Below are 27,172 nucleotides of genomic sequence, written 5' to 3'. Positions count from 1 at the left end.
CACACACACACACACACCACCCGCCATATACACTCACAGACATGCACACACACACACACAGCTCCTCCATCACTGTGCATGGCTATATGCACAGCACCGCCCCTACAGGGTCCCCCCTCCTCTCCTCGCTTCTCAGCACCACAGCCAGATTTAAATCCCAGGTGGGTCATGCCATCCCCTTTCACTCAGAGTCAAAGCCACGGTCCTTACAGGGGTTGGCCCAGCACCCTGTGGCCTCCACCACAGCCCTCTGCACCAGTTCCTCTCTCACCTGGAACACTCCTTGCTTCTCCGGCTCCCCACATCTCCACCTTCCTCCCCAGTGCTCCTCCTGCCCCATGGCTGACTTTCCTCCCCAGCACTTCCCACCTCCCAGCATCATTTACTTCTTTATCCTTCTGCTGGCCTTGGTCACCAGAATGTATATGAGAGGAGGACAAGGGTCTGTGTCCCCCGCCCCAGCCCTGCCATGGAGAGCAGTGCATGGTACCTGCATGCTTTTAGTGAATATCTGTTGAAAGATTCACGAAGGATTGTGGGACCGCACACGCATAGTGTCTTCATCATTACAAAACTGTCCCGAATTGAAATTTGACTGCCACGGGCAGTCTGTGGTGGAAGTTTACTCCAATGACCAGTTCTTTCACTGTAGAAATTACCTGGCCTACAGGGGTGCCTAGTAAGTTCTGCTGGATGCATTACTTTGGGGCTTTGGGGCCGTGGTAGCCATCTGAGGCCTCCTTCCCCATCAGCCCAACCCTGCAGCGGGCGGGACGGTGTCCCTGGGCCCCTCTGAGCCAGGCGTCCCCCCGCTTCCCCACCGTGCATCCTGGTTCTGGCGGCACTGTCAGCCGCTGGCCCCCCTTCCCCTGTATCTCCATCTCTGCAGAGAGGTCATCATCCTTTGCTTTCACCGTCTCATCTTCCTGGTAACTCTACAGTTTTGTTATTATTACCTGTTGATCTGGCTTTCTTGTTATCGTCTTCCCAGCTTCCCATGGTAGTTATTTCTCTGATTTTAGTTTAACTGGCTGTAGGACAAAAGGGGTGGACTCTCAAAGCAGCATCCTCGGTTTCAGATTCAGGGGCACTCTCCGCGCTGCCCACTGCAGCACACGGGCCTCTTCAGGCCTTTCCCCATCACCCTCATCCTCTCCCTTCTACTCCCAGAGCTTATCCACTGGCCAGGCCCTCCCCTCTCCCCCAGAGGCTTCTCCTCCCACCGTTTCTGTGCCCCTTCACCGCAGATTTGCAGTCCAAGCTTGCTTTCTGTGACCTCCATACTTATGCCCAGCCCCCGGCCTTCTGCTCCGGGTCTCACCTCACAGCTCAGCACTTTGGTAACCACAGTTAACCCAACAGGCATCCTAAGTGCTTTTTGTGCATTGGCCTCATTCAATCTGGGGAGAGGAATCCTCCTCTTACAGGCGAGGAGACCGCAGCTCCCAGAGGTCATGGAACTGGCTCAGGACACAGCTAGTCAGCGGCAGGACTGGGATTTGAACCCATGCTGTCTGGCTTCAGAGGACCGACCACTGCCCCATCCTCTTTTCCTGTCCCCATCATGCCCTTCCCCGTTTGTCCACCCCCCTGCCTGATGCTCGGCAGGAGGGGAACCCTGGCTCTTCCTCTGTTCCAGCCTGGGGAGCCAAGGGAAGTCACAGGCCTGGTTGACCATCTCTGGATAAACGCGCACCGCACGGCCTTGCCCACCAGGGAGCTCTGCTGCTCCTCAGGTCCTTCCCCACTTTGCAGTTGGCCTTGCTCTCTGCCAAGGCATATAATATAATTGCTCAAGCCATATAATATTGCTCAGTGCCCCATCTTTGCTTCTGCTTCCCCTCAACACCAACATCCTTCTCTTTGTGTGTGTGCTAAGTCACTTCAGTCATGTCCAACTCTTTGTGACCCCCTGGACTGTAGCCCACTAGGCTCCTCTGTCCATGGGATTCTCTAGCAAGAATACTGGAGTGGGTTGCCATGCCCTTCTCCAGGGGATCTTTCCAACCCAGGGATCAAACCCCCGCCTCCTGCATTGGCAGGGGAGAGTTCTTTACCACTAGCGCCCCCTGGGAAACCCCTCCTTCTCTTTATCACCAAATAACAACAGTGTATCCTTTTATTTCCTTTAGAACAAGATGCAGATGTTTTCCATAATTTTTTTTTCAACCTCAGGCAGCAGGCTCTTTGGTGGGAAGAGTGGTCATTCCCTGAGTCTTTAGGGCCAAGCTGTATTCTCTTAGTCTGTAGCATTTTTTTTAAAAAAAGGTGGAGGGGGGAATAGAAAGAAAAGAAACAGCAACAACATGAAGCCAGGCTGATCTGTCTTTGTTAATGATCCTTCTTGGTGGGGGGCAGGAGGGGTCATCCCTGTGCCATCATTAAATGCAGGGGTGTGTCAGGGCTAAAGGTCAGGAGGAGAGCTTTGCCCTCAGGAGCCTGCCTCCCAGAGCTGACAGGACAGAGCAGCCAGGATGTGCAGACCCAGAGCGTGCCCTGCCTCCCCAGACTTCGCGCATCTCCCCCAGGCCCTACACTGGGCACCTGGGTGCAGAGGAGAACGAGGCCTGGATCTTTCTGAGGCAGGCAGCACCCCCTCCCCTGCCCCCAGCAACTTCAGATTCCATTGCCATCCTCCAGGGAGTGCGGAGAGATCCTGGGTCTCGGCCGGCGAGTGGGCTGAAAGCACGTGGGTGCGGAGAGGCAGAGGGCACAACGGAGCAGAGGGCGTGCCCTGGGCGGAGGAGGTGGCCAGGGACAGGTGGGACAGAGACCTCGGACCTCAGGCTCTTCTCAGAGGAGCCGAGAAGCTGACAAAGCCTTGCCAAGCACCTTCTGGCATGGAAGTGGGCAGGGAAGGAGGGGAAAGCAGGATCGCTGCATCCTGAGCGACCCTGCAGAGCAAGCGTCCCCTTAGCGTGCCCCACCCAAGCTCCGTCCACTAGGTGTTGGGTGCAGGAAGCGTGGGGACCAGCGCCTGCGGGGAGATGGAGACCCTGCTGCTCCCCGACCGTCCGCCCTCTGCAGGGCCCTGTTTAAGGTTCCTAGAAGCCCTGCAGAGGAGAAACGCAGCCTTTAACCAGAATTCCCCAAGCTTCTTTGACCATGGGTTCCCCCTCCCATGCCTTTGCATTTAAATCTCATAGAATCAGTGTTCTGTGACAGCTCTTTGGGAAGTGCTGCTGTGGAGAATTTTTCAATCCCTGCAGACTCTGGAATGTGCCCACTTCTTACTTTGCATGGAGGCCATGCTACATAGAGGAAAGACTATGGGCTTTAGACAGGATTGACCTGGGTTTACATCTACCTTCCTGTGAAATCTCTGACTTTGCTCAGGTTACTTAACCACCTCTCTGAAACTTAGCTTCCTCATTTTTAAAATGGGAGAACACTAGCTACCTAATAGGGCTGCTCTGATGGTTAAATGAGAAAATAATGATAGTTTTCCACTTGGAGGGCTTATCATGTGTCAAATACAATGGAGTCTGAAGCTGCCGGGGGGCTCACAAGTGCTGCCTCCCCCAGAAAGATCCAGGCCTCGTTCTTCTCTGCACCCAGGTGCCCAGCATAGGGCCTGGGGGAGATGCTGGATGTCTGGGGAGGCAAGGCTTGCTCTGGGTCCGCACATCTGACTAAGCACTTTCTGCCTCTCTTTTTATCTTTGCCACAGCTCTGAGGCAGGATATATTGTCATCCATATCTCCCAGGTCAGGAGGCCATGACACACCAAGTTAAGGGTTGTGTGTATGTTGGAACTGAGATTTGCACCCCGGGCACTGATACCTGGTGGGGTCGGGATTTGAAGCCTCACCGTCACCCCCCAGCAGAGAACATGCTCCCCTGGTGCACTGAAGGCACTAAGGAATATCCGTTCCCTTTACAGGGGATTCATGGGCATCTACCGGGAGATCGGTCAGTCCTCAGACTCCAGGTCACTCTGCAGTCTTTCTTATTAAACCTGTTAAAGGAGTAATCTGCATCTGCCTGCCCACTCATTGTTTTCTGCTCATAAAATAAAAATTCTCCTTCAATCAGTGTCCAAAAAAGTTATGACCCTTCTCTTATGACCTCTCTGCTTTGTCTTCATATGCTGATCCACCTCAATTTGGGCAGCGGCTCAACCGTCTACCAGTTTTGTGCCAGTCTTCAAACTGGTCCCGCTAGTGGTCTGTGCATCCCCATCCAGGACCAAGGGTCCTCCCAGAAAGCACTGTGGATCTGTAGCTTGTTTCTCTGGCTTTTCTCCTTCCTGTACTTCAGTGATAGACTTGGTAAAGGTCTAAGAAGGCATCCCTTTTATCACTCATTCAGCAAACATTTACTTAGCACCATTGCTAGGCTAGGAGTATGCCCTATATTGTGCCTCTTAATTAGATTGCAGAATCTCACAGCCCTCAGTAGGCCTTCAAGACTGGAGTGCTGTGGACTCTCTTCTGTCCACGGTGTTGGGAATCTTTTCCGCATTGACTAGCCTTGTTCACAATCTAATCCAGAATTCACAGCCCCTGCCCCTTGTGAGACCATCTCAACAGGCCCTTCAAGTCCTGTAGTTCGAAGTGCAAGCTCCTTGATTTTTGTTTGATTTCAGGATTCCCAAGCATCTAAAGCTTCCAGCAGGACTGGGTACACAAGGGCCACAAACGGGGTTCTCCCCAGGTCCCTGACAGCCACTGCAAATATGCTCTTCTCCGCTCAGAACATCATTCCAACCTGCCAGGCAAACATCTACAACACCTGGTTCAAGACTCATCTCCTCCCTGGTCCCTCCTCCTTCCATTATCCCCCCCACACCATCAAATAAGCTAATCATTTTCTCCTCTGTTCTGCTCCTATACTTCAGCTACATTGCACCCCACAGCTAGAAAAAAAGGCACTCCTTCCTCAAGACACTTGACCACCACCTGCTGGAAATTTAGGGTAAATGCTCTACAAATCTCTGCCACTTACAGAAGTGAAGGTGCATACTGGCATTGGGTAGGGAGCTGCTCGCACGACTGCAAGCAGGGCGCTGTCTATTGCAGTGATCAGGATTGAGGGGATTTAAACATTCCCCTCTGTGTCCCAGGTGCCCTGGCTTCCACTTGGGCTGAAGAAATGCTTGCGTAATGATACTAGTGCAAGCCCCTGTTACCTTAGACTTGAGGTACCTAGTTTTGTGGGTGAATGATCGCTAAATCCATCTGTTGGAAAGGAAGGCAACCAAACTCCCCACAAGCTGTCAGAATAACCAGAGGGTCTCAGGGGGATTTGCAACGGGGCCAGAGACCCTTCAGTTTGTCATCTCTGCTCAAAGGCCACCACCATAGGAACAGACCTGAGCAACTCCACATTCCTCCCCACAGTAAAACCTCAAGTTGAGAATATGATGGAGAATTGGAGCAGGTGCTGTGTCCAGGGCCAGCTCCTTGTAGGTTGTGGGGAGGCAGAGGTGGCCACACAGGGGTCCTTGCAGGGAGCTGGGGGTTTTGTGGGGAAGTCCATCAGTGAGCACGCAGCTGACTAGACAGGATAAGCAAGGATGTTGATTCACTATCATCCATATTTTCCTAAGCCATGCCCTTTTATTAAGCCACATCACCAAAAACCAGTACCCCAGTGACATCTGGGACTTCATAAAGTGGTCTCAATAGAGCTCCATCTAGCTGTTACACTTGCAGGTGGGGGCAAGAGGGGGGACATGCTTCTACTAGGGTCCTATTTTATAAAAGGAGAAGCCCTCTGTCCCTTCTCAAAGCTTATTTTCCCAGAGCCATCTGGCATAGCATTGTTCATGTCCCACAGTCTCCCAGACAGGTACCCCTCTTTGGTAACCTTAATGAAGGAAGAGGGCTGAGCCTTTCCCTTTTCTGCCCTGGCTGCCAGGAAGCCCAGAGACAGTTTCTGTAGCTTTCCTGAACCAGGATTGCTGCTTCTCATCGCTTCCCTGATTCCTTCTCCGGGAGTGCTTGTTTTGGGCTGTTTGTCTTTTCCATTGTGGGGATGGCTTTAGGGGCTGGGTGGGCAGTGATGTGGCAGAAGAAAGAAGAACCACCAGTGAGCCAGACACACATGGATTTCAGTCCCCACCTGTTAACTGTGTCATCTTAAGCAAGATGTCTTTACCTCTTCAATACTGAGTTCCTTGGGGTAATGACCACGAGGAATAGATAGGTTACTGTGCAGACTAGACTCTGCCAGTGGGACCTGCGCTGTGCCCTCTCCTCCTCCCAGGTCAGGCTTGGTCTGTGGCTCCAGGATCAGAGTTGGTTTTTCCTTCTTCATGCCTCTGTCAGTCGGCTCAGGATGAGTGATGCAGCAGAGAAAAGCAGGGGACCTGCCCTCCTGGTTTGTCTGGGACAAAGGGGTTTCCTGGCATGCAGGATTTCCAGTGCTCAAACAGGAAGGTCAGAGGCAAAGAGAAGAGCTGGTCACCCTAGTAGAAACCTCAGCATCTCAGGAGCTTACAGTGGCCTAGGTTTGCTTCTTGCTGGTACTACCATCCATCCGAGACCTTGGCTAAAGGGGGAGGCTCTATGTGGCAGTCGCTGGTCTTTTGGTAAGGGGGTAGTTGGTCAGGGCCAGTTCAAAGGCTGCTGCTGTCCCCTCCACTCACGTTCATCTGTCCGGGAGAGTCACTTGGCTGGGCCTGACATGGGGCAGCCTGCCGACTCCCCACACAGAGGAAGCAGCTATAGGTTTGAACCTTAGTATAATCCGCACACTTCGCTTTCTCTTCTTGTCATTCCCGGGTGCTGGGGCAGGGAGAGGGAGAGCTGAGAGATGCCTGGTCTGTGATTGGAGGGCTCCCTGTGGCCGTCTTCCTGTGAACGGTGTGTGTGTGGGCTTCTTAAGGGGCGCTTAGCCTCGCCCTGCTGTGCTCGAAGGAGCGATGGTCTCCTTTGGGTGTCTAACAGTGGCTGACATGCCCGCCTCTGCCAGCCCCCTTGTTCCTTTGTGTGGAGCCACGGAGAATCTTCTTCCTGGGCTCTGAGGACCATGAGGGGACTGAGGTGGGACGAGGGGCCCCCAAGCTCTTCCAAGGCACAATTCCCAGGTCCCTTCATGCCTGGCTTTCTCTGGCCACCCCGAGAGCCTCCTTCCCACCACTGGAAATCTCTAGCTCAGAAGTGGGCACACGTGAGACACGCCCTCTAGGACCAGGGCCGGGCTCTCCCCAGAGCATCCTCACTATGTCACTTGGATGGCAGCACCAGGGCTGGCCCGACCCCCGCTCAGCTGGGGTCCCCCCCCTCAGGTACCTTTGGTCTCTTGGGGCCCCCTTCCTTGGCTCAAACCTCTATTAAGAGGTAATTAGCACAGAAAAGGTTTTTGTCTCTTTTGTTGTTTCATTTATTGTCTTATATCTAAGAACACCTTCCTGGAGAGAAAACAGTTTTCCAAAAAATATCTGTCACAACTGATTCAGCTTTCTTGTCCAAGCATATAAGAAATACAGTTTAGATTTTGCAAAATAGAGTGCTAAAATGTTTGTTAGCATTTGTGGTTTCTATAAAGGAAATCTGAGCATTGGAAAAAAATGATCAAGATGAGAATTCGTGGGGCTTTTGGTCCTGAGGACCTCTATGTGAATTTCAGGGATGTGGGGGAAAGAGAAAATGAGAGGCACAGTATTGGGAGATGCGGAACCCTGAGATCCAGGTGCAGGGGGCGGGGCGGGCGGGACGGCGGGGGCGGGGCCGCAGCGGGTGGAGGGAAGGGTCGGCAGCTGAAGGCTTCCCTGAGGGGACACCTGAGGGCAGTTGAAGGGCACGCAGGAGTTCACGAGGTGACCGAGTGGGCAAAGGGAGCCACGCCTGCTCCCTGCAAAACCAAGTGGACGCAGCTGAGGCCTCGTGCTCTTGAGAACTGAAGTATTTCAGTGGCCTGGCTCCTCAGGCAGCGGATGCGCACTCTTGGGCTGGGGAATGAGCAAGCCCACTGTGGAGGCCTGGTGTTTCCTGCTAGGTGTTTGGGGTTTTATCTGGGGGGCCCTGGAGAAGGCAATGGCAACGCACTCCAGTACTCTTGCCTAGAAAATCCCATGGACAGAGGAGCCTGGTAGGCTTCAGTCCATGGGGTCTCGAAGAGTCAGACACGACTGAGCGACTTCACTTTGACTTTTCACATTCAGGCATTGGAGAAGGAAATGGCAACCCACTCCAGTGTTCTTGCCTGGAGAATCCCAGGGACAGCAGAGCCTGGTGGGCTGCCGTTTATGGGGTCGCACAGAGTCGGACACAACTGAAGCGACTTAGCAGCAGCAGCAGCAGCTGGAGGGCCTAGTTGAGCAGCGAAGCCGTTGAAATGTTTTAAGCAAGGGGACGTCCTGCCTCTGAGCACAGTGAGGAGAGGGCAAGGCTGGAGCAGGGAAGTGGCTGGACCCTCCTATCCAAGGGCCAGGCAGTGGCTCTGGGGTGTTGGAAGGAGAAGGGCTTATGCCCAGGGTGGATCCTGAGTTGCCTGTTTGGGGTTGGGAGGATAGTGTGGGACCTGGATGCTGGTCTGATTTAGGTGGGGTCCTGTGTGGTAAGCAACCCCCGCGGACTTTGTATCCTTGTGCTGCTACTGTATCCATAAGGCTCAGGGACTGAAGCCCGGAATTCCTGGACACATCTTTGCAGGGGCTGGGATGGGGTTACCAGTGTCAGACAGGGCAGGGTTCTGAACCAGACTGCAAAGAGGAGTAAATGGGAAGGACACGGTCTTTTCTATTCCCTGGATACTCATTTGAAGGCCTTTGTAATGATCTAGGCAAGGTAGGTTATCCAAGAGGCCAGAACTAGCCCGCGGAATATGAAGCGCCAGGATTTGTGCTTCAGAAAGGTCAGGAAAACCCCATTTAAAGCCCCTGTCTTTTCATCTCAAGGCAGAGCAGGGAAGGAGTAAGGGGGCTTCTTTAGAGCCTGTTCCCCTTTCAGGGTTCACAGGGACAGGGAGGAGACCCTGCATCCTGCCAGCAGGAGGTGGGCAGGGCAGCACCACCCACCTCCCTTTGACGTCAGCAGCTTTTCAGAACTGATTTCTCTACCAGACGTACTTAAATTCAGGGACATTTTCTTTAAACATCTTAGCTCATTCCCAGCCATTTCAGGCATTGGCCCTGCTGGCATTTCATCTTGGCTTAATGTTTCCTGAAGACTTGCTTTCTATTGTTCTGCGTTGTGTGCGTTTAGGTAACTCACTTGGCTGGAGCAAGTTGAGTGGTGTCCTCAGGGGCGGGTGTAGCTCCTGGAGCCCCACTGCTCTCCCCCGCTGAGTGACCTTGGCTGGTTTCTTCACCTCTCTCTGCCTCAGTCTTCTCCTTGGTCAAATGTGGAAACAGTAGTATTAATACTTACCTCAGAGTTATCGTAGGGTCTACATGGTGCAGTAAGAACAGCGCCCGATGCCAAGTACACGCTCAGTCAGCGTTCACTGTTGTTATTGCTTGACCCAGTGGGAGAAATGAAAAATATAATTATCTTCTTCCTCTTAAGGCTGTGTCCAAGAATCTACGTTTGGTAATTTTAAAGGCATTGTTTTTCACAGAAAATATCTCCTGGCATATTTCCTCATGTGTTTGCAGTTGAGTTAACCAGGCAGCTGAAGGATGGGATAGTGAGCTCAGCATTGCTCCCTGTAATTGGGAGTCATGATTGAGCTCCTCATCTCCCTCAGCCGCTATGAGACTTTCAACTGTATTTACTTCAAAGTGACCTGTCTGGGTTTTTTTTTTCCCTATGGGCCCCACTGCAGGTTTCTGGAAGAACTTGACTGCCTGAAAGGAAGCGACAAAACATGAAAATCGCTTTGAGGTGACCAACAAGTCCAGCGGCCCCTTGCTTCTCCCAAGGTGGATCTGAGGTTTAAGAACCGTAACTTCAGGTAACAATCCTGTCCTACCCACCCCCACCTAGATACAGTATCGTTGCAGCTCTGACGGTCGTTCTTCGTTTAGGAAGTGTGGTTTCTCCCCAAATCCCTGAAACCTGGAATACTCCACCTCATGCAAATGTCTGACTGTTCAGAAAGAGAGGTGGGGGCGGAGGCGGCATCCCAGGTCTGACATGTGGCCCAGATGGCCACCGAGACGCCAAGTGTAGGGCTCTGCCCACAGCTGACCTGCTTCTCTTAACGTCAGTAGTACTGGTAATAATAACAGCAGCGGCAGCCACAGCAGGGCCTTTAGTGTGATTAAATGATTATAAAATACTCTTTGAAGAATGCATCAGACTAGCCAGGAAATGTCTGAAGACAGAAAGTACAAAGAGGGAAAGGAATTGTTCTATCAGATATTAAAATGTATTTTACAGCCATAGTCATCAACAGTGTGGTGCCAGAATGGAAATAAGCCGGTCAAGGGAACAGAATAGAAAGTTCAGACTAAAAAATGAGCCAAGAAAAGTGGCATTTCTAGTGACTGCTAACAGGATATGTAGACCTAGTAAGTAGTGTTGGAATAACTGTATTCTTTGGAGGGAAATTAGAAATTCCCAACCTTAAGTAGTGCACCAAAAATAATTTCCAAGTGGATTAAAACTAAATTTTTAAAGTTACAAAATTGTTAGCAAAGAAGAGGATATTTTTATTGTTTAGGGGTGAGAAAAGAGTTTTTAAAACCTGCCACTTTTAGTATCTATCACATGCAAACACCATAAGCAAAGATAAAAGAAAAAAAGGGGAGAAAATTATTTACAGCATCTATGATCAGCAAAGATTAATATTCCTAACATACAAATTTATTTATTTTTCAATATGTATTTATTGAGTGCTTACTATGTGCTGAAACATGATCTGGGCACTAAGGGTACAGGCAGTAAACCAAAGTCTGTACTCTTCTGATGCTTATGATTTAATGGAGAGGACAGCTGGTAAATTAAGTAGGTTATTGCTGGCCAGATGTGGATAAGGGCAATGGAAAAAAAAATAAGCAGGACTGAGGTGGTTAGAGTTGTGGGGGTGTGTATTATATGGTTATCCTGGCAAACTTCACCGATAAAGGGACGTTTGAACAGAAATATGAAGGGAAAAGGGGAGAAGTGGTTGAATTTTGGATTTTTTTGGACTGTTTAGCTAATAGGATTTGTTGATGGATTAGATGCAGGCCATGAAAGAAAAGGAGTCAGGGGTGACTTCTAGGTTTGGGGCCTAAGCAGCAAGCAGGATTGAAGTACCACTTACTGACCTGGGCATGACCAAGAGGCTGGGCTTGCGGGCAACCAGGGATTGGTTATGGATTTTTCATGTTTCTATTGTATGTTCAAGGGGAGATGTCAAGGTGATACTTTGGAACTCAGGAAGGGGTCTGGGCTGGAGATGTAAATATGAGAGTTGTCATAGTATAGGTAGTTATTTAAAACAGTGAAACTAGGCAGATCTCCCAGGGAGGGAGTGTAGGCAGAGTGGGGGCCAAGAACATCCATGGGTCGCTCACCTAGAGGTGAGGGAGATGAGAGGAAACAGCTGTAGGAGTGACCACTGAAGTAGGAGAACCGTGAAGCTGAGAGCCAGGAGGGAGAGGTCAGCTCTATCAGATGTGTTGGTGGGCCAAGCAGGGAGGGGATGGAGAACTGGCTGTTGGATTTAGCAATGAGGAGGTCATTAATGAACCCAGCAGGGGCCAATATATTGGAATGATGGGGACAAAAGCCTGATTTGAGTTGATTTGTCCTGAGGAAGAGAAAAGCAATTGAAAACAAAATAATGGGGCAGTAACTGGAAGGGAATCTAGTTCAAAAGAGTTTATTCCCTGCCCAACCCCCCAAGATGAGTGTTGTTGCAATGTGTTCTTGTCCTTATAGAAGTGATAATGCGGAATGTGGATGATGCAGGGTTGGGGTGGATGGTCCACACTCATGAGAGAGGAGGGCGCAGCATGCTTTGGGGTGGAGTCCAAGCCAGAAGTGTCTAGGTTGCTGGTAGAAGTGGTCACTGGCTTCTTTTCTCAGTGGCGTAGAAACCTGACTTATCGGCTAAGGGTGAAAGTCGAGATGTTGGAGCCTGGAGGAGGAAAGCGCAAATGTGGTCGCAGAGCAGGGGAGTCGGGGATTGCTGTGTGCTTTTCTCCACCAGGCTCAGGTGCCCAGGTGAGCGTGAGTTAGGAGACCCATCGATGCTAAAAGCAGTATGGTAGGAAAACAGGACACGAGTGGGCACCAGGGGTAACTAAGAAATACCTATAGGGACTGCCCTGGTGGTCCAGTGGTTAAGACTCTGCTTTCTGACACAGGTTCAATCCCTGGTTGGGGGGCTAAGATCATACATGCCTCATTGCCAAAAAAACAGAACATAAACAGCAGAAGCAGTATTGTAACAAATTCAACAAAGACTTAAAAAAAAAAGGTCCACATCAAAGAAAGACATGCCTATAAACAGAGACACCATCCATAATAATTTTAAGATACAAGTGAAAATAGTGAGGTTTTGTTTTTTCCTTCAGATTGACAAGAGCTTTTATTGGGGATAAAAGGTATTGTGCTCTTCTGGAGCACAGTGTTTCTGTATTTAGCAAAACATGCAATGTGTGTCCTCTCTAGACCCATCAGTCCTCCTTCTAGAAGTTTATACTAAGAGATAATAGCTCAGATGCACGGAGCTACGTGCACAGTGTTCACTCTAGCAACGATGGTGAGAGTGACCACGAGGGCTCCGGTCACTAATCTGTGGACACAGTGGAAACAGAAGCTCACCCTCGCCTTTCACTTTGCAGATGAGGAAAGTCAGGCCCAGAGAGAGGGAGTGACAGCCCCAGCCACGTCGCCTGGAGCTCAGACCCCAACGGTGGGCAGTGCACGGCCCCCTTCACCTGGGTTTGGAGTTGGAGTCTCTTGCAAGGTACTTGCCAGTCTTTCTTTTGAGCTGACTTGCTTTGCACTTTTAAGATATGAATTCTCAAAATGCTTTGCAAAGATTTGCCGTGCTTCCACTTCATTATGCAAGGTTTTCCTTGCAATGGAATCCCAGGTGCAAAAGGACAGGCAGAGAAGACTAAACAGACGTTGCCTGGACCAGTGATGGGGAGGGACTGCTCTTTTGAATCCCAAGTGGGACTTCTAGGCTGAGAAAGGATATTTTATTCTTTCCTACAACTTTGATAAAAGCTGTAATAAAAATACAGAGATAACAAGTAGATCATATTTATTTCATTGATTAGATTTGATTGAAAGAAAATTAAGTTAGGACTGTGAGAACATCTGGGACACTTGGTCTCCTCCATGGGTGGAACATGGGTTGTACCTACTAGAGCCTTGGGTTCTGGTTTAGTTCTTCATGCCCTGGCGCAGGGATCTAAGAGAAGCCACCTAATTTCTCTGAGCTTTGTGTCTTTGTCAGAAAAAACAAGCAGATGAGCCTAAATTACCTACAGTACCTCCTAGAGTAAATATGATACTCCTCCTGGCGGTGCCTTGTCCTCGTCCCAGCTGGCTGGGTGAGAGAGATGTCGGCACTATCATGAAGTCCCTGTCCTTCCACAGTGCCACCCGAGTCCTCCACCACCTTAGAAAAGCTTGTGGAAATAATTGCGCCTCTGTCTCCGTGTACCTATTTCAGACCTCCCATGGCCGACCAGAGAATGGACATTTCTTCAACAATCAGTGACTTCATGTCCCCAGGTGCCGCCGACCTCCTCTCCAGCCCTCTGGGCACCGGTGGCGTGGATTGCAACCGGAAACGCAAGGGCAGCTCCACAGACTACCAGTAAGGCCTTTGGGCTTGTTTTCCTCTGGCTAAACTTGGTGGCAGCTTACGGGCATGGACGTCCAGGGGCCCTACCGTTCCTTCTGGAAGAAGGGATCCTATCTATGGAAAGGGATGGGAATGAAGGATCTGACTTGACTTTTCCCTTTGTCTTCCCTTGGATTGCAAGCAGGAGGGAGCCTCCCGTGCAGCTGAGCCATTTACTCTCCTTTTGTGCTCCCCACCAAGGTCCCCAGATTTTTGAGGGAAAAAGAATAGCCTTAAAGCCAAGTTCCACCTCTTACCACTTTCTTCATTTTCCTTTGCTCCTTTGAGGAAGATGGCTAAGTCCATGGATATAACCTCAGTGGTTCCAAAGAGAGCTTTGCCTCAGGACCTCTCTAGAGGAGGACATCAATGGCTTACTTAACGTTTGTAGAATGAGAAAGTAGAGGTCATCTCTGGAAACAGTATAGGAGCATGACATTGTCCTTGAAACGTTATTTGAATTAATGTTCCTCTTACATTAAATGGCAGCTTTTTTTTTTTTTTTTTTTTAAGACTCGATGGCTTTTCTTTGGAGTAAGTAAATTTTCACACTTACAGTCAACTCTTCTGGATCTATACAGACATCTAGGGAATACATCGGCACAGAACACCCAAAAGGCACATTTTGTTTTGTAGAGGCAACTGCATGGAATCTTGCCCAAATGTCCATTGGAGAGTTTTCTTCTGTTTAATGAGAGAAAATCTCCAAGGAGGTGTGCCCCCTTACAGCAGAAGTCCTTTTCTGCTGAAGTTCACAGGTCACATTGGGGGAGCATAGCGGCTGGAGGTCAGATGCCCACTAGGAGATGCTATGAGTAATAGGTAAGTGATCCCAGATGATTAAGAGAGTGGCCGCCCAGGGGATGGAGAATAGATGTGAGGACCAAGAGGGTGTTCTTCCATGGCACTAACTCCACAACAGGGAAACCAGACGTTTTCTGTGGAGCTTTTGTCTGATGGAGCCCTTGACATGTTCTAAGACCCTCTGCTGTCTGGATCTGTGGTTTCCACCCTTGTCACCACTCCGGACTTCCAGGTTTCCTGCAAGGACCCCAGTGTGCAAGTCTTCTGTAATTCATGGACACCCTATGAATTAAGCACCTGTCATCCCTGTCTTAACAGCTTAATGTACCAAACTCCTACCTTAGGGCAGAGCTTCTTTTCACCTGAGATGATCACCTGCCTCAGTGAGCAGACACGAGTCTAGACAGAAGGGGAGAGGGACTTTTCGTTTTCCCCTGTGGCCTGTAGACTTTCTTCTGAACTTCAGGATCAGGTAGAGAAAGTCTCCGCCTGTGAGGAGATGGAGGGCTCCTGGTTGAGAACCACTGTTCTGAGTGCCCGCAGCATACCTCAGTGCTTCCGAGAAAGTTGCTTTTGCTCTTGATGATGAGGATGTTTGTAGGGCCATGGTTGGAAAAGGGAGAGAGGCCCAGAGGGTAGATAGTCTGCCCTCCTGAGTGATTTAGGGATTGGAGGAAGGTATGAGCTCACCCGTGGGATTTAGAACTCCTTCCTCAGAGGATTTCGGTCTGTTTTCTACTGAACCCACAGCGTGCTGTGAAAACTGGATTCCGGAGTCCATGAAGGGAAGGCAGATCCTTCTGTGACCCCAGGACTCTCTGTGGTCCCCAAACCATGCCTCCGTCTGTCCCAGTTCCCCGGGGCTCAGGGTTTCCCCCGAGCTGAGAAGCAGAGCACTGGGCAGCAGTGGTGGGAGCTGGCTTGGGTTCTGCTCAGTGCTCCTTCGTGGGCACTTTGATGCTCCCTCCTCACCTTACCCACCACCAGGCAGATATTCAGTATATATGCCCACGTATGTTTGATGCTTGATACATTTTACAAATGAATAAACTCCATTTATCCAGAGTGATGGGGGTTGGGGAAATGAGATATTATGGTTACTTGGATACTCTGGTTAACTAAGAGTTTCCATGAATGCCATGTATTCCCAATTTTCTCAAGCAATCAATATAGTAAAATGCACGAACACACAAACTTTATTGAAGTGGTATATATAATGTTTGATAAACTGGAAAATGAGTCTGATTTTATATTAGGTTCAAGTTGGTTTTACTTTTGTACATCAGGAGTCAATGCTGTGGCTCTTTGAGCTTTCTAATTGCTTGGTTTCTGGATAAATGATGGCCTTCTGTATTATAGTGAGAAGTGATTTTGTATGTCTTAACAGTTATATTCTCTTTTGTTTTCTCAGAGAAAGCATGGACACAGACAAAGATGACCCTCACGGAAGGTACCATGAATTAGTCATTTGAACTTCAGATGACATCCTTAGAGTCATTTTCCTTGCATAATTAAATGTGTAGGTTCCACCCATCTCCTTGATTAGGGATAAGCAAGGAGGCTGTGAGCTTGTGGGCTCAGAACTGTCTCCCCACTACGCCCCACCCTATAACCCAAACCGTAGAGAATCTGCCTGTGATGCAGGAGACCAGGGTTTGATCCCTGGGTCAGAAAGATCCTCTGGAGAAGTGAATGGCAATCCACTCCAGTATTCTTGCCTGGAGAATTTCATGGACAGAGAAACCTGGCGGGCTTCAGTTCGTGGGGTTGCAAAAAGTCAGACACAACTGAGTGACTAACACACACACACGCCCCACCCTGTGTAGCTAACAGGCAGAGCCCTTGTGTGTCGTGTAGAGAGGACAGGGATCAGGCAGGGAAGAAAATGGATGTGTAACTCTGCTGTTAATCTCCAGGGGATTATGTTTCTTTTTGTTTGTTTTCCAGGTTAGAATATACAGAGCACCAAGGAAGAATCAAAAATGCAAGGTGAGCTTGGACCTTCTTTCTATATATAAGCCATCCTGGTTTGGTTGCTTAGTGTGCAGTCAAGGAGGCTCTGAATATCTGTTCCCTGTCTGTCAAACAGTCTTTGATACTGTCGTGTTCTTAGGGAATGAGAAGAGGGAGGAGGGCCCTGGCTTGATGTGGCCTCTGTCCGTCACTGCCTCCAGGCTAAGCTGCCTTCACTTTTTGCTGTATACGCATGTTTAATCTGAAGGGAACTCTGGAGGGAGCCAAAGATAAATCAAGGCTAAAGGTTTTCCCTGTCTTCAGCGGGTTCCTCCTTCCTGCCTTAGGGCCCTCTGGGGAGACCTGGCTCAGGGGGTCAGTTCCCCAGCTTTGCGTGGCCTCAGAAAGGGCCCTTATTGCTCTGCAAGGTGTGGCTGAAGGCCAGACCTGAGGAGGCCCTGCTCCCTCAAGTAGATTCTCTGACTCTCCCCTTCCTGCCTCCAGCCATACTTGCTGACTCCCCTCCATGGGGATCCTCCGCTCTCCTGCCATTAACCCCAGGGCCATCTGATGCTGTGTCCTGCCACAGAACTAGGGCTGTAGAATTCAAAGGACCTGAAACTACTGGCTTTCCCCTCATGGACCAGCTTTGGCGAGAGATCACACGGTTCTGTTGCTGTGGCAGCGGCGCTGTTGACATGCCTCTTTGGGGGACAGTCACAAACAGCAGGTGCAAACCAGTCAGGAAAAGAGTGTGTGCCGTGGGACGTGTCATGCTGCTCGGCGGGCAGCGACTCTTGGGGACAGATGTAGCATCTGCTGCGTCTGGGTGGGGTCACGGCTGACCCAAGGACAGCAGCATCAGTTACCTGGTGTCTCAGGCAGTCTGTCTCCCACAGACCACATGGCAGACTCCCCTCAGACCTCAGAGACAGCTCAGCCTGGGGCCCTCACTGATGTCTGTTCCTGGGTGCTTTGCCCTTCAAGTCCTCCACCTCCCTTCTTTCCTTCTCCCCCATCTTAAAATCCAACTTTATTGGGGCTGAGAAGAATAGAAATGAGGAGAAATTAAAAGCGCAGTTGACTGTGAAAAGACAATTTTTGTAACATTTCTCAATTCTAAGGAGAAGGTAAGCATTAAAAAAAAAAAAACAATACCGACTTGGCAGTGAGCCCCACTTTTTTGGGTGACTTTAGTAGAAAAGCCCAGTTTGAAACATTCTTCAGATTCTAAATTTGCCTTGTCAGATGAATATTGAAAACAGTTATTTTCACCATTGTTTCCTTGATGCTCTGTTACATTTTACAGAAGTCATTTTTCATATTGTTGTTCAGGGAAGCTCACAGTCAGATTGAAAAGAGGCGTCGGGATAAAATGAACAGTTTTATTGATGAACTGGCTTCTTTGGTACCAACGTGCAACGCGATGTCTAGGAAATTAGATAAACTTACTGTGCTGAGGATGGCTGTTCAGCACATGAAAACATTACGAGGTGAGATCCCGGCTTTATTGTCTTTTATGCCCTTGCTCACAAATGTTACCACCCTACTTAGAATATTCCTGCCCCCCTAAGGCCAATGTTTATTACTTGCAAATGTGTAGCCTTGAAGAGTATACTAGTCATTTTCAGCAGCAGACATTATGCCAAATGAAATCGGCATTAGCAAGCCTCTGTGGGTATCAGGATGCTGTTTTGCTCTCCTGCATCCCCAGAGGGTAGAGGCTGAGTGCCATGCATGTATGTGTGTACGAACCCAGGTTACATACAGAGAGGCACACATCCCATCTTGCATATACGTGGTGCCTGGACCTTGCCCATACAATGATAAACATCAGAAGTGTAGCTGCCCTCCATGACACAGGAAACTCTGTTCCAGTTTTTAAGAGGAAAAATTCATCCTGGTTCCTTTTGAAGAGTGAGTCACTGGTTGACGGCACTTGCTACATTTTATTGTTGAGTGAACACTGATGATATTTTCATCTTCCTGGAATTTTCCCAAACCAGATCAACTCTTTATAAGGGAGGCAGTGTTTTCCTTTTCCGAGTGTGGGGAGGGTGAGAAAACAGAGGCAGAAACGTAGAAATGACTTATCCAAACCACAGGAGAAATCTGAACTGTGGCAGGCATTTTAGGGAAGGCCGTCCCTGGAATTTTCCACAGCTAGACTTGGACTATTTGAGGAAATTGGAAAGTAGGCGCTCACTCAGATCTCTGACCTGCGTGGTAAAAAAGAATTACGTCTTTTATATTTCTACAAAGCCACCAGAAATAAGAAGTAGCTGGTTTTGTCTTTTGACCTTGATTCAAAAATATAAGTGTTGTATCCTGGGCTTGGAGAATGGCATTTTAAAATTCATGTTAGGGAAGATAGAGATTAAATCATTACAACTAATTTCTGTTTTATTGGAAAGAAAAGAGTGGCAGAACTCAAGTGATCCTAAAAAGCAGGGGTGTGGATCAGTAATATGCACCTTTTTAGTTCATTTGAAAGTCACAGACAGGTTCTGTTTCCCTCCTTCCTGGTGGTCTTTGGAATTGTCATGAGCTGTTTTAGTTTATTTCTTCACTGTGCTACTAACCGTTCTGCAGATACTGCTGGCATTCTTCTCTAAGTTATTCTCCCAAAAGATGCCAGATTGACAGCCTTTTAAACATAAGTCTTATGCCCTTTCAGTCCTGAGAGCTCGAGTTGCATTTACTGAAGTAATGCATTTCTCTGGGTTGCCAAGCTCATTTAACTCAACCCTGATAAAGAGGAACTCGCAGCAAACGCCTTCCACAGTGTATTTACGCAGGGCCTGGCAGACTGGATGACTTCCCAAGAACATTTAGAGTGGTGATTTGAGCACCCGCTAGACAACCCATTTAATATAGATGTTGTGGGGAGGGAGCATCCCAGGGGTCTCGACCAGTTTGCTTCTAGAGCTTCCTTCTCTATTAGAAGCAGTTTCTAAACTTCTGTTAGCTCCTGAATTTTCGCTGTGGTGACAAACATAAGCTTGCTAAGTCTCCTGTGGTCAACAGTGTTCACTTCTCGATGATATTCTCTTTGGCGTTAGAGGCTTCTGTCCAAAGCCGGAGCTCGCCTTGTCTCCGCCAAGGAGAGAGAAGATAAAATGTAGCTCCCAGGGGGTAGGGACGAGGCTGCGTCTGGAAGTCTTGAGGCAGTCGAGTGAAATGAGACATTATCTGAAAATAAAGTGTTCCAACTCTTTCTCTTTTTCTCCCCCGGAAGGTGCCACCAATCCATACACAGAGGCAAACTACAAGCCGACTTTTCTGTCAGATGATGAATTGAAACACCTTATCCTCAGGGTATGTTGCAATTATGGGATTGTTTTTACGCAAGTGTGTGGGAATTTGATGTCTCAACACTGAACTTGTTTAGGCTCACTTCCTCTGTCAGGGTCTCCACCTTGTTCTTACTGTTTGAACAGGACTCACATCTCTTCCCTGGGACCCTCCTCTTCTACCCTCACTCAAACAAAAATGGAAGGTCTAGGGACTTTAAATCAGAAGAGCACGATTTTGTTAAAAATAGGAGGTAATCAAGAATCCCCTTCCTGCATGTGAAGGTTTTAGAAAGGGACTGAAACTAATAACCATTGAGAATTTCTCTCATCCTCACTTGACCACTAGCACAGAAACAGCCACCTAAAACCTTTCTACTAAAATTCCATCAAAACAACAAAGCTTCCAAAGACGTCGCAGCCCTGGGGAGGAAGATGAGTGGAAGCACCTGCCTGACCGTAGCACTCGCTTCTCTGGCTGGTCTCTGCAGGAAGGCAGCTGGGGTGGCACCGCGGGAACCTGGCTTCTGTATAGAATCAGGTCTGCTCTGGGCCAAGCAAGATTTCGCCTGGAAACTGAAGAGAGAGACACTAAATTCAGAGACGTGTCCTCTTGCAAGTAGTAGAAAGAAAACCAGAGAAACCTAACTTAAGGGAGGAATACCTGCCCCATCTCCCCCCAGCCAGGGCTGCCCTCGCGTCTCTGAGCAAAAAGTTTGCAAGGCTCCAGCATAGAGGGAGGTCCCTCTGGTTTTCTCCATGTTCACTACCCATTTTCAGCTCACCCTGGCTTCAGGCCCCCTGTTAGCCTGGCCTGCCTGCTCATTCCAATAGTGTCTGCCCATCCCCTTGTGACATGCTGTGTTAAATGCAAGGAACAGGATGTTATGAGTCAACAGAGCTTTGTTTCTCAAGCATAGTCAGTCCTGGTTAGGCAGTGAGGGGCTGCTGTGGAGGTTCAGGGAGGTCAGCAGGAGCCAGGCCCTCTCTGTCTTCTTGCACCACCCTGCTGAGCCAGATTTTTCACCTTGGAGATGGCTGTGCCAGGTTTCAGTAGCTCACCAGCCAGGAAGAGGGCAGGGGAGACTCCAGGCCAGCTGTCTTTTGTATCAGGAAAAGGCATGCCTTTCTGGAAGCACAGGAGAAGACTTCAGCTTATCTTGAAAATGTCACCTGGTCCCCCAGAGGTGCAAAGCAGGTTGCAGCACAGGTATCTAGATCTTCCAGCCTCCAGAGGAGAAGCAGGCACAAGAAGGGTCAGGAACAGCAGATGGCACGTGTTCTTTCCAGAGCCACATCCGTCTGCTGGATTTCCCTCCAGTGGTGGCTGATTTAAAGTCATGACCCGGTGTGGAACTGCAGCTGTGGTCTGGTTGGCCTGGGGTCGAGTGGGGCTGGTGCCTCCTTGCAGGAGAAGCCATCTCATTAGTGCCACATCTGGGACAGCTGTCACAGCACCCTCCCCGGCTCTCTTGTACATGAATTATTGTTAGGCAAGGGTTTTTACATCTTGTGTAGGTACAGTTGGTCTTTTTGAACTTCTCTGTCAATCTGTTTATCGGTTAGTCCCACATTCCAGCTTATCACTAGTGATCCTTCAGAGCTTTGTGTGACTTGAAGATTGGATAGGCATAGCCTCTGTCTTCCATTTTCATTTGTTCACTAATTCAACAAACATTTTAGTACTTAATGGGTTTTGCATGGCACTGTCCTACAAACATCCGATCACTGATTAACACCTTAGGGTGGGGGCAAGGCTTCTCAGCACGTAAGTGATGGTCATTTGCTTACCTCTCAAGGCAGACTCAGAGGACTCAGCGCTGCCTTCACCTTGCCATCCTTTTCATAAAAATGTCCTTGTTCTCAGGGAGGACATACTAGGATTAAGATATGAACTGTATCTGCAGCATCTCCAGAGAAGCCATCAGGGCTGGCTTCACAGGCGTGCAACCCTTGCAGCTACATAGGACCCGGTACTTGGTTTAATGCTCTGCTGCTGCCATCTTGAAGACTGTATTTTGAAAACAAGGGTCCCTGCATTTTCATTCTGTCCTGGACCCTACTAATTATGTAACTGGTCCTGATCACCATATTGGTAATTTGGTGTTTTTTTAAAGAAATACATATATGTATGTACACGTATAAAACAAGTTCCTTTTACAAGTGTTTACAACAACAAGTAATTGTTGCTGCTTTTCTAAATGGTCTCTGTTAGATGCTCATACTTATCAGGGTCTGGAATAAGGGTTTTAATGCTGTTCAAGTGAAAGACTTCATCTTGGGCCTGCCTTTTCTGCTTCTTTCTCACATACAACGTCAGTGGTGATCTGTCTTCTCTCATGGAACTTTTCTCATTTCTCTGCCCCGTCTCAGTGGCTGGGAAACACTGTCTAATTCCTTGCCACTTCTGGATGCTGAGCCCCTGGGAATTTGCTTCAGCAGACAGCAGGGTCCGCTCAGATGATGTCTGAACTGTTTGGCTGCAGGAACTGGACTTTCAGTCTCCCTTACCAGTGCAAATCTGACTAATTGCTTTCCTTGCCAAGTGCTTTCAAAAATACCTTTTAATGACTGGCATGTCAAGGAGCAGTGAGCCTGACCGGTTTATGGCGTCTGGAACCTGTACCTGCAGAGCTTTGAAAGCAAGGCAGCCCCTCGGGCTCCGTGTCACTCATTAACTCAGCACCGTTCTCCCTGAGGCCGAGCCTGCCTTCATTTCCCTGGCCCTGGGGGCTCCTGTTCTCACCCCTCTGCTCTCTGGCTGGCCCTCAGCCTGGCTCCTTCACCTGCTGGTGCTCATCTGCCTGAGCGAAGCGGAGTCGGAATGTTTGTGCCTCCGCTACACTGACCGCATTCACCGGCCTCTGGAACCTTCTCTCCCTCCCCTGAATGTGTTGGAATGCACTCCGCTTGTCATCAGCTTGGGCCTGAGTCTGCTCAGCATCTCTTCCAGGGTGTCCCAGGCACCTTCTTTCCAAGCACCTTTTGAGCCACATCGCTTCATTAATGAAAAGCCTCAAAATACTCTCTTCTCTAGTTGAGATATAAGGTTGTCTGCAAGGCAAATGAGGAAGTTATTAATACCCTCTTTTTCTTGACAGAATGAGGCTTCTAGCAGATGGTGCTTGGGAAGTGGCTTCCCCCTCACTGTCATCCTTTGCCCCCAGGCCAGCGCAGAGGCCTAACTTAGGAAAGGATCAGCCCCAGCTTCCTCTGGCAGGTGGCCTGCCGGGCCCTCTCACAGCAGTAGAGAGTCTGTTCCCCTCTCACTCACGTCTTTTATCCCAGCACAAGTGCACATACCATTCTGTTACCTTCTGGTGCATGAATTCATTTCCTTAGTTCCCAAAGGCCCTTTTGTGGAAAAGGGAGGAGGTTCTTTATTAGCGTATGTATGTGTGCTGAGTCGCATCCGACTCTTGCAACCCCATGGACTACAGCCCGCCAGGCTCCTTTGTCCATGGGGTTTCCCAGGCATGAATACTGGAGTGGGTTGTCATTTCCTTCTCCAGGGGATCTTCCCAACCCAGGAATCGAACCTGTGTCTCTTTGAGTCTCCTGCATGAGCAGGCAGATCTGAGCCATTGGGAAAGCCCCAGGTTCTTTAGTAGACCAGAGAATAAAGAAGATAATGATGCATGTGGTGTAGTCTGTGGTAGCTGAGTATACTCAACGAACGTGAGTGTGAGCAAACTCCTGGAGATGGTGAAGGACAGGGAAGCCTGGCGTGCTGCTGTTCGTGGGGTCGCAAAGAGTCGGACCTGACTGAGCGGCTGAACAGCAGCAACCTGAGCATAGAAGCATAGAGCAAGTGCATGGTAGAGCGGGGAGCACCCTCCCCAGAAGGCCCCAGCAGGGGTTCCTAGGGGTCACCCATCTGGAGAGCCCTGGGTAGGCTTCAGTCACATTTGCACAAAACATCCTAAGGCCTCATGTTCCATGGCTTCTGTATTTATCTGCCTTAGTCTCTCCAACGAATACTGTCCTGTCTCCACAGCTATCTTTGTTGACACTTTGGATTTTTGCCTGTATTTAAAGTGAAGAGGTGAAAGAATGTCAGGAGAAATTTTTGCTTGGCTTTTCTTGTCTCATTTAGGATATAAACAGCTCATCTCTGCATCAGGGAATAAAACTTGAGAGTAGTTGTTCTCAGCCCTGTGAACATTAGAATCGCTTTGGGGTGGGGGTAAGTAGGGGAGGGGGTAAAATCATACCAGTGATCTAGCCCCACTCCGTACCATCAGCATAAAACAACAAAAGCAGACCACACTTCAGGTGCTGAACCCACTGTTCCAGAGAGCTCCCTCGAAATGGAGGTGTTCAGGTCTTGGACAAATGGTGGCTTCAATATTTGAGAGGGAATTTTGACCCTAAAGTTTCCTTCCAGTCTCAGATTCTATGATATTATAGTGTTGTTATACTTAGAACAATGAAATGGATTTCTCTGGACCTTCATGCAGTCAAAGGAAAAATCTTAAACTGAGTTCTCCTTCAAAACGAAACTCTCTGTAATTGGACTTTCCCTGGTAATCATTAGTGATACATGTGTATATGTCTGCCTTGGAGAGAATCTTATCATTCTCAGAAGGTATTTGTTCTAAGCATCCTGTTCTCAGGACACCTGTGAAACTGTCAGTGACTGCAGTCCCATGCTTTGGACACTTAGAAAATAAATCCTTATTTGCTATCAGAGTGATTATAAATCATGTTTCCTAAAGTGTGATAAATTGATTATCCATTTCTCCTGATTAGGCAGCAGATGGATTTTTGTTTGTCGTAGGATGTGACCGAGGGAAGATCCTCTTTGTGTCCGAGTCTGTCTTCAAGATCCTCAACTATAGCCAGGTACTGCCCCTGTTCCCATTGGTGGTGGGCAGCCTTAGAGCGGCCAAAAAGGTTACCCCACTTCTCAGAATAATTAATAGACAAGTGATATGTGAATATTGTTCCCCAGCCCTATCCTCCTTCCAGAAAATTCTTAACACAGAAATGAATATAAACTTAGAAAACTTCCTTTAATATGCTTCCATTGGGAAGTTTGACCTTGATCAGCCTTGTAACTTTCTCACTGCTGCAAGTGGAGGGGTAGGGAGGCAAGGGGCTATTTGACAGGGAAGACAGGCAATACAGTGCCAGGGAATAAGAAAAATGGGAATCTACCCATGCTGTATCTACAATGATGTGTCTCTCATTGGCTCTCTTGAACCTCAGCATCCTCTGTAAAATGATTGTAACAATCTATACATTCTATGACTGTTTGTAGAATCATATAACTATTTAAATAAAAGCTTCTAGAAAAGAGCTTATCACCTGTTTTGTCCCTAGAGGTTTTATTCATTTTTTTTCATTCATTCACTTATGCTCATACTGGTATTTGCATGGAAATTTGGTAAAGCAGAAGAATTGCAGTATCAAAATAACATTTATATAAATTAATGTAAATTTCATGTTTCCAACGTGTTTTGCTCTTTTCAGTCTTAGAGCAAAGCTGTGGAGGAAGTTATTTATAACTCTGCTGACAATTAGGCTAGTAAGGCATATAGTATGACACAACTTGTTTAAGAACAGAGGTCTAATGGAGCTAGAGTCAGAGCCCACGCCCTGCATTCCTCCCGCTGAGGTCTTGGAAGGGAATCTGTGGGCATGGGAAGTAAAGGGACACACGCTGTGAAAGACTTTTGCCTTAGAGGAGCGTGAGCTGTTGATGTGGGTGAGCCCTTGTCCCTTCTTCTCAGTGCCTCATTCATGGTGTCCTTACCTAGGCAAAGTGCCTGGACGTGTGTCCATGTTAACGTGTGAAATACTTGAGATTCTCATGCTTAAACATGCAGAGTAAAGGCAAAGCCCTTATATTCCACGTGCCATTGACTGTCCTTCTTGGTGATGCATTCCCACAGAATGATCTGATTGGTCAGAGTTTATTTGACTACCTGCATCCTAAAGATATCGCCAAAGTCAAGGAGCAGCTCTCCTCCTCCGACACCGCACCGCGGGAGCGGCTCATAGATGCAAAAAGTGAGTTTGGGAGCCACCGAGCGCCAGGCTGCACGGTGTGTGCTCTGTCGGCCTCAGCGGCTGGGTTCCTACCTCTCTGCCCTTTATCTGGGTCACAAGTGCTCTTTGGCTAAATGGAATTATTATATTACTGCATGTTTGTTTCTCCTCTGGTTTACATAAAGAAGAAAAAACTTCAATGTCCAAATTCGTGAGGTGAAAAACAACCATTTTAATTTGATTTTTCTGATTTTTAGTCAGTTTTTTTTTTTTCAGGATCTAGAATCCCCAGTTGTATGTTCCTGAGATAAAAGGGTTCACATCAGTTTGATTTGTTCCCCCCAAAAAATCACTTCTGTGTGTCTGAGTTGTACTCATGCAGCCTCGTAAGATGAAAAAGTATAAATATGACATCTCTCTGACGAAAGTGGTTTCTCTTGAGGTCCCTGCCCCCACCACCCCCCGACCTGCCTCCCTGCTTCCTCGTGGCAGTGGTGGAGCACCACTCACGTCCTCCCCGGCTTCCTGCTCCTGCACCTGCCCCCCTGCCTGCCAGGAGCTCTCTCCCCCTTCAGTCCCACAGGGAGCTCTGCACTCCAGCAGTTAAGAGCGTGGACTCCAGGGTCAGAGGCAGGGCTCGAATCGTGGCTCCACCATTTACTAGCTGCGTGACCTTGAGCAAGTTACTTAACCTCTCTGTGCCTCAGCTTCTTTACCTGCCCAGTATCACCGACTTCATCAGGTTGCTGTGAGGATTTAATATACTAAAAACATACAGCACATTGTTTCCAGCACATAGTAAGCACAACGTTGTATTTACCTTGGCCCAGTGCCGTCATAGCCTAACTAGCTTCCTGCTCCCAGGCTCTCCATTATAGTCTCTGGAAGGAATTAACCACCAGTGGAATCTCCTTTAAGTCTTCTTTTCACTAAGGCACTCCTCATCTTCCTATAAGTACAGTGTAGTCCTTGCCACCTGGTGCCCTTTATAGTCTGGTCCTGCAATGTCGCAGTGACCTCAGGAGGAAGAGGTGAATGCTGTTTGGTCCTTGCCTCTAAGGCTGTTACCCATGTAGTCAGGGTGATGAGGAGACAGCACTGTGTATAATAAGTGCAGCCACAGACCCAGTACCAGGGACAGAGAACGGTGATTCATCCCCATGTGGGTGTGGGCACGTGCATCGTGGAGTAGGTGACAGCTCCAGGTGGGTTTGAAAAGAGGAATTAATATTTGCCAGGTGATGAAGGGAAGAGAGTAGCAGAAGAAATGATTGGTGGATGGGGGCAGAAGGGTGGTGCTGGGGTTTGCTGGTGCTGCAGGAGAAAAACATTCAGGGGAGGGGGAGGGCTGGACGACACAGACCTTCTCATCCGTGAGGATGCAGTGAAGGACTGTGGGGTGGAGGCGCCGGGGGCCAGGCTCAGATCCCCATGAGGATGCAGTG

The 27,172-nt window shown here is 48.8% G+C and overlaps 1 protein-coding gene across 5 annotated transcripts in view; it reads left to right on the top strand.

The window, feature by feature from the left end:
- Positions 1-27,172, top strand: part of ARNTL (aryl hydrocarbon receptor nuclear translocator like) — a 108,233-nt gene that overhangs the window by 63,070 nt on the left and 17,991 nt on the right. For all 5 annotated transcript variants that reach the window (XM_040258325.1, XM_040258321.1, XM_040258324.1 and 2 more), the window contains 9 exons: positions 9,715-9,843; positions 12,668-12,792; positions 13,510-13,656; positions 15,899-15,937; positions 16,435-16,476; positions 17,776-17,933; positions 19,679-19,758; positions 24,486-24,578; positions 25,631-25,748. In XM_040258325.1, coding sequence (XP_040114259.1) covers positions 13,517-13,656; positions 15,899-15,937; positions 16,435-16,476; positions 17,776-17,933; positions 19,679-19,758; positions 24,486-24,578; positions 25,631-25,748 — 670 coding nt within the window. In that variant the 5' untranslated portion in view covers positions 9,715-9,843; positions 12,668-12,792; positions 13,510-13,516. The remainder of the gene's footprint in view (positions 1-9,714; positions 9,844-12,667; positions 12,793-13,509; positions 13,657-15,898; positions 15,938-16,434; positions 16,477-17,775; positions 17,934-19,678; positions 19,759-24,485; positions 24,579-25,630; positions 25,749-27,172) is intronic.

The sequence above is a fragment of the Oryx dammah genome, unplaced genomic scaffold (assembly GCF_014754425.2).
Source record: "Oryx dammah isolate SB20612 unplaced genomic scaffold, SCBI_Odam_1.1 HiC_scaffold_17, whole genome shotgun sequence".
Classification (NCBI taxonomy): Eukaryota; Metazoa; Chordata; class Mammalia; order Artiodactyla; family Bovidae; genus Oryx; species Oryx dammah.
This window is presented reverse-complemented; position numbering and strand designations above follow the sequence as displayed.